This window comes from Pezoporus flaviventris, unplaced genomic scaffold (genome assembly GCF_033815535.1).
Source record: "Pezoporus flaviventris isolate CSIRO_AGI_PZ_B2104156 unplaced genomic scaffold, CSIRO_AGI_Pfla_v1 ptg000029l, whole genome shotgun sequence".
In the NCBI taxonomy this organism is placed as follows: Eukaryota; Metazoa; Chordata; class Aves; order Psittaciformes; family Psittacidae; genus Pezoporus; species Pezoporus flaviventris.
The window spans coordinates 2,748,958-2,761,049 of record NW_026892577.1 but is presented as its reverse complement, the minus strand read 5'-3'; the positions used below and the strand labels follow the sequence as shown (position 1 = coordinate 2,761,049).

Genomic DNA, 12,092 nt, shown 5'->3' with positions numbered 1-12,092 from the left:
CTATACACACACATTCATATGGAACCAAAGTTGACAGGAAGAGAGACAAGTAGCGTCAAAAATCTCCTTTCTGGCTGCCTGCTATTCAAACCCTATAAGAAACATAAGCAGCATTTCCTGTTTTCCTCCGTTCTCCCTCTCCAAAGCACAATGCACACTCAGTACATGTAGGAGGTTTGCACCCTGCTTCTGCTCACTACAAAGACAGCAGCAGAGCTCCCCATGTTGCACACCATTGGGGTTTTTGTTCTAAGAGTAGACAACAGCTCAGGCAGGTTAGAAGGCAGCACCCTACTGAAGTTAATGAGTGTGCCAGGAGGCCTTGCTCTCCCCAGCAGTCCTTACACACGCTCGGGTCGGGCACCACACGCCTATGTCAGATCAGATGACCTTCAACAACATCTTGTGCAATGTTATGTTGCTTCTCAAACCCACAGGTTTCCCTCTATCTACCCAGAGGCCAGGCAGCTGTTACCTGGTGGGGATGTTTATCTATCCATTCACTTAAGAGGTCTAACAAGGTTTAATAAGGTTTGCCTCTTCTGCCCAAAGCAATTGGTCATCTACCCCATTTGCTCCTCAGCAGCACCATGTTTGCTGCCCAAACCGCACCTAGCAATCAAACACGCTGCGCCTGGCAGGTATTGCAGACCACTTCTATTGCCACAGAGTGCATTTTCTTCACCCTTTTCAGTACTGCCATCCCTCAAGAACTGTAAACAGAGCCATTTCTTCTGGGCAAACCTCCCCCCCCCGCATCACCAATGCCCGAACACCCTGCAAGCAAATGGGGCCCATTTCCTTTACCATTTCTTAGTAAAGGAAATGACCTGCCATGAACTTTCCAAGGTGAAAGACCCCAGTAGACTCTACTATATTGCCCAATTTATTGTCTAACCAGTTTCTGTGTGCCTGGATCCTCCTTGCAAGGCACAGTTTAACACAACATCCCCATTTGGTTCGTGCATAATATAAGGAACAGCTGAGAGCCACTTCCTTCCTTGTGCAAGAGTGGATACAGCCACGTGCCTGAGCCCTTTGCTGCACAAACACCTCGGGTCAAAACCACAGCTTTGGTATTCTGCAGGGAAATCCCTGCCAAGTTCAGCAGGTGCAGAACTTCAACCTGCCTTTGTAACATCACCATCGTTCACCATGCATTTCGGACATCATTTCGTGTCACTGTTTTCCTTACAGCTGCTGCTTCATTTTGTGATGGGAGTTCTGTTTGCAGCTCCGTGATTTAAAGAAAATTACAGTGTATTTAGTAAATATGGTGTAATTCTATAAAATTAAATAAGATACAGACAAGAAACACAGACAAGAAAAATGTTGCTCTGTGATGAACCAAGCCACTGACATACCAAAGTAACAGCCAGCACTGCCTGATGGCCAAACATATTCAGCCCATCTTCAAGGATACAGGCATCCCCAAGGAATCTTTTGCTGTCAGTTACCTGCCTGATTACTGAAAGGTGGGTGTTTTTCATGACTCCAACTTCCAGGAATTTCCCATCAAGAAGGAATAAGCCTTTTTGACAGCTCTGACTTAGAGTGAAAGGCAGAAGTGACAGGTTTGGAGTGCTTGAGAATAGAAGCGGAGAGAACGCAGCCACAAATGGCATCAGGTTCACAGATACAGCAGTAGTCTACAAAAAAAAGTGACAGCAGAAGAAAATCCTACATTGTAGGAACCCAGAGATCAGCAGAACCTGACTGACAACGCAGCAACACCGAGAGAATAACAGGCTAGAACTGCTGGTAGAAAATTTAAGCATATTTAAATTAATTCCCCCATTCCTGACAAAGCAATTATGTTGACAGGGGAAGTACTGAAGATTTCAATCTGTTTTGAAACATCAAGCTGCCAATATTTTCATCTTCTCTGCAATACAGCCATTAAGGGGAATTGAAACGCAACATTGCTAAATGATTGCCAGTATGTCTTCCACATCAGAGAGAGGGATTTAATGCTGCTTTGAAATCTGCAGCCTCACCCAGCTGCAGAACATTGCTTATGATAAATGGACTACTCCCGAGCAGCACACAAGGACAGCAGCTCAGAAGGAGAAGGGTATAGATGGCGTTAACACAGTGTAAATGCTCTTCAGAGCACATTTGGACAGGCAGAAGCACAGATTGAGGAGTGGTTAAAACAGGCAAGATTACTAAAGCGAGGGGAATTCAGGTCATGCTATTTCTCTCCACACAGGGACAAAGAAACCACCTACCTGCGTTGACATCTTTCCTTAACTGAGCAGTCTGTCCTGTCGCGTCCTTTCTCCTCACAGCATCTGCTTTTACAGATGCATAGAGTAGCCCAAGGACCATGCCCTAGGGCTAGGAGGGAAGATGGGGATGTGAAGGTGTTCAGCATCTCCAAGTCAGAAGACGCTGCATAGCCAAGACAGAGACAATACTTGACAACCACATAGAAAAGTACAGATTTCAGACACAATTCATTGTGGCAATACATTGGAGAAGTTAAAGATGTTGAAGTTGCACCTATAGAGGCACACAGAAGTTCTGCACCATCTTAGCGTGCGATCAAAGACAAGCTTCTTCCAAGTGCTGCAATGCCCCCTCCTTTTCGTTCACGAGTTGTCACTTTCAACACGACCTTCTGAAGATGCTCAGAGATTTGCCTAGGGCTGAGCTGAGCCAGGTGTTCTGTGAAATTTATCTAGTCGAGAGCAGAATTATTTCTTCTGTACGAATATCACTCCTTTGCTTTAAATTCAGTTTATTACCCTTAATTTGGCTGATAAAAAGATAAGGTCACAGTGGCTCAATTAAAAGCAGCCAGATGCACTGGGGTTTTTCTGTGCATATAAGAGCCATGTATGTATAGATACATACATATGTAGCCTGTAGAAGAAATCAAGAGAATAATGCAATAATGGCCAAGACATTTGTTTGTATTCAATACAAGAGGAATTCACCAGGCTAAAGTAAGCTTGAACTCAGTCACTCTGCAGATGCAGATCAACAGAAAGCTAAACTAGCATTATTTTTCAGGATGCTTTTAAAAATCAATAAAGCTCTTGAAATATGTTAAACACAGCCAACGACTGGCTGAAAGTCACAAAATCAGTTGAAGAACAGAGGTTTGTTCTCCCTTGGAAACTGCTAAATAGGAACACAAGCACCATTTGGTGGCACAAGTAACAACATCCTCCCCAGCCCAGCACACAACTTCAGCCTGGGCATGGTGGACAGCAGCTCTGCCACCATCAGCACCTACACACGCACACACTGGGGAATCCTGCTCTATTTTTATCATGTAGCTTTATGCTTTATGGCATATGGAAAAGTGCCCTCTCCAAGACCAGAGCACAGTCACTGCCCAGTGGGATTCAGCTTTCTACCCCAAAGTCCAAAGGAGAGCTGTCCTTCCTGCTTACTTGGGAACAGCAAATACAGAGCAAAGCACAATCTTTTGTTTCGCTGTGTATTAGGCAAACCATCTCCCAACCCCAAAGGTAAGCCACAAGCCACATGCACAGTAAGTCATTACATCTTTAATTAAAAGCTTCACTGCAACGCTCGCAGCACACTCATGAGGAACCTGGGTACCACTGAGCGGGGACCTTGGAGCAGCCATGTCAATGCCACCATAGGGCTGGGAAACTGGAAGCCACAGTTTTGATTCCTTACAAAAGAGCTCAGTGATGCTCACGCTTCAGGAGGGGCACAGTGGCTTCAGTAAATACACCTCAAAGGGGATTCCTGACATCTGAAGATGATTTGACTGTGGTTTAACAGAACAACAAAGTTAAGTGTGATGACAGGCAATTTCACTGAGGCATTAAAGCACCCTGTAAATGAAAGAGACCATTCTGCAGGAACAATTGCGGGTGTTAAACCTCAGCCAGAGCAGCTGAATTGCTGCTGGATGCTCTCCTCATTCTCATTTGCACAGTTTGGATCTTCAGATGCAAGTACATGGATAGCTGCATTGGCAAGCAGACAAGAGGATCTGACAATTTCCAAGCTTGCTTTCTTGTCCTGCATCAGCAAATCATGGACGATGACTAGTTAGTCTGAGTTGAGAGAATGTGCAGCAAAGGAGTTGCAGAAGCTCTTTCCTAAATAAAATCCTGTAAGTCCTTCTTGTTTCCTTTTACCCAATGAAATCACCTTGACAATTCCCATTTCCTCAGCAGGATCACAGCATGACATCACAAATTCCCATTTGAGCTCGTCATCTTGTGATGTCAGCATCTGGACACTTGAGTCCATCCAGCAACACTCATGTGCTAAATGGTGAGCTATAAAATATGAGTGATGAGGGCCTGTTTCAGCATGTATAGCATTGATACATGGCTTCAAATGACAAGGAATGCAGCTGAGTTGCACCAGGGCAGATCTTTCAGCAAGCACATGGTGAGTGAGATCCTTCGATACAGATTTCCATGGGGTGTTCAGTGAGCTCGCTCACTGAAAGCTCTTCACAAAGCTACCATGAGGTAACAGAGAAGCTTTTCCACATGTATAAATTGTCATTGGAAAGCTACAGAGCAGGAACTGACAGTGCTCACAGCAGAGAGAGGTCACCAGCAGAAGACCCAAGTGCTGGGGTTACACTGGTTGCAGTGTTCAGAAGCAGCTGAGAACATGAAAAACAGGGCTCACGTGCCATCATGCAAGGAGGGAATGAGGAAGATTGACTACAAAGAGCTACAGGACTGCACTTCACTGAGCAATGGGGTTAGAGATCCAGGTTACAAATGTTTACATTGACTGACAAAACGAGGCACGGGGAAAACACGATCTTTCACAAAGAGGAGTTACTCACAAATGACATCTTGGGATTGTAACACAGCTCTAAGAAGTGCTAGTGTGATATACAGCAGTTACTAAGAAAAGGCAAATTCAACACTGGGAATTATTAGCAAAGACAGAATAAAACATTATTAAGCCAAAACATAAATGAGGTGAAGGATTTTGTGTGCAGCTTTTCAGTTCATGCCACATCCCTGGAGGGAAACGTAAAACAGAAGTATGCACAGAGAACTGCATTTTACTCTATGGGTCTCTCTCCCCGTGGATCTGTACTAACTACAACATTCTCTGAAGTAGAAGATTGGAGCCATAACCAGAAAGTGTATTATCTCTTGAGCACACGTTCCTAAGTTGTAACTGAGGGAACAAATAGGGTAATGAGATTATTTTGATTTCAAGCAGATAATCATCAGGTCTGATGCATCTCTGTAATTTAAGGAAAATGGTTCTATAGCTTGGATGAAATTCTGCCTGCGAGTCATTCCAACAGACTAAAACATCTAAACTGTGTTCCTTGCACAACTCAGGCTATCCAAGCAACCGGGAACAGCAGGTGCCTGCTCAGTCAGGACTCCATACCAAAGTCATTAAGAACAGAACAGAACAGGCCCGTTTTCCTTCTGCTCTCGACAGGTAGGACAGGTCCTGTCTGGCAAGTTCTGCTTCCAGCTCCTTTGATGAGATGGTTCAAGTACCAGCAGGCCACGGCTGGTAAGAGAGGCTCAAAAATGGAAGTCTTCAAGTACATCCATCTGGTGCTGTGTGGTGCCTGATGAAGAAATCTTTTGCTTCATGTTGCCCATACAGGCAATTTAAGTTAGGCACCTTAACGAACAGGCAGTTTTAAGACTTGACATGTTTCAAATGTGAGTCGTGCGTCACTGCTCAGCCATTCCTGCCACAGAAACAGGTTACCATGAAGATAAGTCATGAATCTGCAGTCCACCAGCTAACCAACCCTACAGAATTGGCAGTGACTTTTGGGGCATACACAGAGCAAGTCACTTCAGCATGAACTCAACCAGATGGACCACCTCGGCTCTTTGCCGTCTTGATACCTCTGCACATCCTGTACTTCAAACAGGGGCTCTTATCCAGACATTGCCACTCATCCAAAGAGTACCATCTACCAAACATCTTAAGATACTCGTTTATGAACTGTTCTTTGTACAAAGTCATTCAATTTGCCAATAGATGGCAAATGGCACTAACAAATAAGTTACCTGCTGCCCTCTAATAGAAACCACTGATGACCCAAGTCGCCTCAGAAACTAACAGTTTTTCTTAAGGAATGATTAGTTGAAAAACAATACTAAAGACACAGGAAGTGTTATTACTAAATCCATTCTCTTGTCGTTGTTATGGGAGTCAACTTTCCTGTTCTATGCTAATCAGATCAGTTTGCAGAAGCTCAGAAAGAGGAACATTAACCAAGTGTATCTGAAGCATCCCAGGGACAGAGAGAGACAGCCAGGAGGGATTTCTGAGCACTCACTGACTGTGAAATTTTGGAATCCCCTTAAACCAGTCATTCAAGTTAGGTCAAGATACATGGGTTTAATCCTCCCATTCCCTCTGGCAAAGTACAAAGCACTCTGTCAAGGAGCTTTCAACTGAGGCCAAATCAGCAAGTTTGTCTTGTGCTGCTAATGCAGTAATGCTGATGGTCTGTGTGCCTCCTGCCAAAAGGTAAGGCTTCCTCTCACATGTGATTCTGTTTCCCATTCAAAGCCTGCTGATTTTACTGCTGATAAAGATGAAATTTAGATTCTTCAACATTATTTTCCTAACAGGCATACGGGTATAACAGCATCTTGTTGGGCCAGAATTACATCAATTTATGCTACAGGAAGTAACACCCCCTGGGACAAAATAACTTCCTCTGACCTGTAATTACTACAATGACACCTGCCAGAGTAAATCCACTCCTGACTCATGCCTTCAGTGATTACCTATACCTGGAGTTTGTAAACTCACTGAAAATAGCCTTGGCTACCCTAGATTAAATCCAGAATTAAAGTCTCACCATGCTAGAAGCATAGTGCACTCACGACTGGCTGTCTTGCACCACATTGTGGCCTGGAGACCAGCAGGCAAAAATGACACATAGATAACCCTTTTCCGTGGAGGAAAGATCCTTCTCCTCTAACAGCCATAGAAAGCTCCAGAAGGAAAGACTCTACCTGCAGATTCTCCTCTATCTTACGTAGAAATAGGCTGAACAGGACCAAGAGCTACAATTTCATTTCATAGATCAGACTCAATGCTGAGAATGTGGACGATGCAAGGCATGTATCTGTTATCACAGACCCCTGGGTCAGAGAAAGGAGGACACACAAAGCCTGACAATCTGTATCTTCCCTGACTGGTGACAATGTCGGGAGCACAGTTTGCAGCTCAGTATTACACCATGCAAACATCTCCATAAAGACGCAGAGATCTTTAATGTGTATTTAAAAGGTTCTAGCGGAGGTGCTCTAAGTGAAGGAAATTCAGAGCAGAAAAGCAACCACCACTGATGCAAGCAAATACTGTCATTAACAAACTTACTTAGAGCATTCAGCTATGAACGCAATTTAAAATCAGCTGTCAACAGAAGAAGTATTTTCAACTAAAATGGCATCAGCACAGTGCCTATCCCCATGCCATCGTAGTCCCAGCAGACCAGAAAGGCCAGGACATCAACTCAAGCAATGACTGTTCCTCCCTAGCTGGACCTTTTGGTTGTGATCAACTGATCCTAAGGGTCTGCACTGTGAGCCCAACTAAGTACCCTCTGGCCACCTGGTGAATGTCAAGGCACCAAAAATAGGCATCTTTGTTTTCTCTCTACTAGAGCTGGGTTGAAGACAGGAGTCCAATTCAAGCAGCTGGTTCTTATTTGTAGATCTACAAAACAGTCCTTTCGCTAGGGCCATAGTGTACATGAAAAGCATTTCCCAGTCACTCAGAACATGGCCTTTGTAAGTCTTTCCTTTTTGCAAACCTGTAGGAAGTAAATAACCATTGTCATGGAAAACTTAAAAGCAATGGATCTGGCTGATCACATTTCTATCAAACAATAGGAATGAAAACTTTGGCTTCAGAGTATTCATTCATAAACACTTCCTCAACAACTACACAAAGACACCAAGGATATCTAACTGTGGAGGAATTGAATACTTACCTAGTTAGTACCCCTCAGCTTCATCATTTGTATCAAAGACCATCTTGACCAAATATTGACACTTGCCTATCATTACAGTAGGATGAATTCAAATATTTCAACTTCTCAAATCAAGAAATGAAATTAATCTACAAATATTTTAATGTAGCAAGTTTGGCTGTAGAACCAGTGCAACATGAAGACGACACCCATGGTATAACCAACTTTACTGCTTAATCTTAACAGAGTAAGCTACAAACGCAATGGATTTACCACAAGTTATCTGGTTAAATTAAATACTGCAGTTAGGATCATGCTGTTGGTAATTGTGGCTTAACAGTACCAATGCTCAAGTCGGCTGAGTTAGTTTTACTGTAAGTAAAAGTTTACAGAGAAACAAAATGATTCAGTATCGTAAGCTGTATTCTGTTCCATGCTCAGTCACAATGAGAACGTCTTCAACAGATAAAACAGTATTTCAGCATTATGTTAATAATGCCAAAACATACAGGAATTTTAATGCCAAATTTACAACATAATACAGTGCTTAACAAACAGATTTCTCTGGTATGGTGGCCAAGTGAGAATGCTACAGAGGACCGAGGAATATGCAAGCACTACTCATGGCACACAGAGTGAACCATGCCAACAGAAATGCTTTACCTTTACTGTTCAAGAAGTTTGTGTCCCAAACATAATGCAATGTAAAATGAATGTTGAACCCTTGCCTCAGACAATGAAGCGAAAGCATGTTATTTACAAACTTGACCCAGTAAAACCACTTTAAGAACAGAAAAAGACTGTGATCATTTGACAAAGACAACAGAGCTTGATTACTGTATTATATGGGCTAGAATGGTAATGAAATTGTAAACAGACTTTAACCAAATCAGGTTAATGCATCTATTCTTTACTCAGGAATGTCATGATTTCAGTAAACAGTGATTATTTTAAAGCTAAGGACGCTATCAGAGGTTTTATTTTTGTTCAAATCCAAAACTGTCAGAAAATGTGGAAGCTGGCAAATAATTTTGTTCCCTACAAGCCTTCATTAATTTATCCACCATGTATTTACAAAACCCCTGTTTGTACCTAATTCTGCTTCAACTTAAGTACCTAATAGCAAAGTTGAAGCACTATCAACACTTGAAAAATCCCTACCAAGTGGTTTGATTTTCCATTACTGGGGATGAAATTAGATTGCTGGCATTGTTCTACATAGAAAACACCACACCAAACATTCATTTTTCATTCTAAAAGAAAAGCTGCCTCAAAATTAAATAGTCCTTGTAAATATGCAAAGAAACACACAGGTAAATCAGATCTGAATCTGTCAAACACAGCAGTGTCCTCATTCTTCCTCCCTGCCACCCTCCAAACTAGCGGCATTGCCAAAGTGGCTGATGTGAAATGGACTGAATTAAATTCATTTACATGACTCCTGGATACAAAACAAAAACAAAAAGAAGCTTTGTCCCTGCCGCATCTGTTTTTGTCTTTTTCCTGCATTTTGTAATGAACTCATGCAAGCATAAAGGGAGTTGGTGGGTGTCTGTGTGGTGCTGTTCTTAAACAGGCGTAAGAGTTGTGCAAGACAAAACTGAACAAAGTTTGTTTCACTTTGGAAAGATTTTATATTACCAACTCATTTCTCTTCAGAACTAAAGGTACTGAAAATAAATCCATAGTAATAACAAAAAAAAAACCCCAAACACCAACAAACTCTGTAGTCAAACTGCTTTATCAAGTATATGTCTCCTCTCATGAAAGAACTGCATTAGACATACCACTGATTAAAACCCATGTCACAATCACTAGGATTTAGAACCATCAGTCCAGATCTCCTGGAACTGGGCTCAGCTGGATATCCAACTGAGTCTACACAAGACTGGAAGCAAGAGGCTGCATTACACCACTCCTCAACTCCCTGATTCTGACTACACCCACCATCATACCCCCTTCACATTCCCAAAACAGAAGTGGCACAGAAGCCACCAAGTGATCTTGGACAGGTACCACTGTTCGCAGATCTATCAGGTGCACATCTAGTTTGTGCTGACAAAGATGCACACTGCAGACCTACTGGACTGGAGAATTTTGTCCACAATGTCGCTACATAGCACAACATAAAACATATCTTAGTATTTCATTCAATCTGGAATTCACATCTCGATCTATTGCAATTATGGAAGCCAATGAAAAGTCAATGAGAGGGTTCTGCAAGAGTTGGTCCCAGCATTAAACACAAATATACAGGAAAATTAAAAAGGGGACAAACTTTCAAGTCACTATCAGTGATGGTGACAGGTTCAACTTTTCTCCCTTCCTCATTAAATTCACCTCCCACTAATGCAAGAGAAAAGTGCAACTTTGCAGCATGTTTGTTCGCATCAAGTTTTGACTCGAGCACATTTTGCAGTAAACAAAATATGGTCTCTGAAGTTGCAAAGTGCACAAGCTGAAGGCACAGAGTACAAACACACAGGAAAAGAGATTCAAAATACCAAGTAACAAAAAAAAACAAAGAGAAAAGAAAAATCTGGAATTTTAAACTCCCTGACAGAAGATACGTTTACATGGGACCAACTCTTCAAAGGTGACCATTTTTAAACTAACAAACAAATACTGTAAAATAATGAAACTTTATTCTTATTAAGTAAAAGCTCCAGAAAATACCTTGAAGTTTAAAAACTAATACACTGATGTGTTAACTAGTTTTAAGAACGTCCTTAATATTAAGAAAAGAGTGCAAAAAAGATTCTTCCATTCTAACGCTTTTGGAAGCTGCTGATTTCGCTGCCCGTTTCCACTTTGAAAGGATCGTTTTTCAAGGTGCATTCCTCACAGAAAAAAATCACAGAACATGAACTTGTCGGTAGGTTAGACCAAGGAAACATGTCTTTCAAAGTCATCCCAACTGTAGCAGCAACTGACATTTTATTATATAAAGAAGAAAGTCCAAAACTCTTCTTTGAGGCATGGCTCGTGTCAGAGCTCGAGTATCAGCAGTTGCCAAAGGAGGCTCCGGATACCACCTGCGCTCCTCCAGTGTCTGTTCTGGCTAGGAATAGAAGCTGATCCAGTATATTCACTATCTGTACCCCCTGGAGCTTGCACAAGTTGATGAGCCATCTGAAATTACATTAAAAGTTCAAGAAATTCTCTTGTATTAAAACTTCCACCTTATGTCCTTTACCCCTCTTTCCCCAACAGCCCAAAACCCAGCACTGATTGAAAAACATCAACCGTGTAAACAGAAGCTGGTATAACATATAAATATCCATCCATTCATTTCAAGTTGTAATAACAGTTCATCATAAAACTGTATGATATTTTATGGTAGAAAATAAAGCAAATAGCTGAAGGCACAGGAGAAAACTTGGTGGAAAGAATGCAATAAAATGAACTGGCAATAACTAAAGATATTAATCCCCAGTCTCCAAGGCTATTTAATGACAATCAGGACCTTGTACTTCAATCCCAACCTGGAATGTACAGGACTAGATTCTCCCCTGGACAAGTATATAGTCAGCACAAAACATGGGACTTTCACTACACCCAAACAGCTGTATGTGGAGATGCAGTCCCTGATACCTCACCACCCCTGAGAAGCCAGAAGACCACCACTACCTGTATGCCCAGCCTCTTGGGGACTGCAGGACACTGGAGGGCAGGGGTAGATGCATACTTACTGTAAGTTAACTCTTCTCCAGCTCTCTTGCGTGACTGGTCACCTCTAGGAAAGAAAGAGAAGAAAGGTATTTTCATGATGATGTGAACTAACTGACGATGCTCCTGCTTGTAGCAGGGAGGGTTGGATAAGACCTTTAATGGTTCCTACCAAACCAAACCATTCAATGATTTTTAAAAAGGGAAATTAGTATAAAATACCTCAGCACAGCCATCAGCTTTCATAGACTTCAGAATCAAAATTCAAACATAGCAGCAATAACACATGACTACAGGATTCTCAATTCACTAGAACAGAAGCATAAGCTATATTTTTTGGATTTAATTAGCTCATCCTTCCATTAAAGTCTGTTTGATTTTATGGGATAATTTTGTACAAAATTAAGATCAGGAAAATTGCTCGTATGTAGCATGGTCTTAAGTCATGGTCTTAATTGTTTTCTTTGTTTCAAACTCCTTAACTGAACTTTAT

At 41.9% G+C, this 12,092-nt stretch overlaps 1 protein-coding gene across 3 annotated transcripts in view; it reads right to left on the bottom strand.

Moving 5' to 3' along the window:
• Window positions 1-8,069: 8,069 nt before the first annotated feature.
• The window catches only part of CACUL1 (CDK2 associated cullin domain 1), a 51,622-nt gene continuing 47,599 nt past the window's right edge, over window positions 8,070-12,092 (bottom strand). For all 3 annotated transcript variants that reach the window (XM_061458633.1, XM_061458634.1, XM_061458632.1), the window contains 2 exons: window positions 11,623-11,666; window positions 8,070-11,062 (listed from right to left, as the gene is read on the bottom strand). In XM_061458633.1, coding sequence (XP_061314617.1) covers window positions 11,022-11,062; window positions 11,623-11,666 — 85 coding nt within the window. In that variant the 3' untranslated portion in view covers window positions 8,070-11,021. The remainder of the gene's footprint in view (window positions 11,063-11,622; window positions 11,667-12,092) is intronic.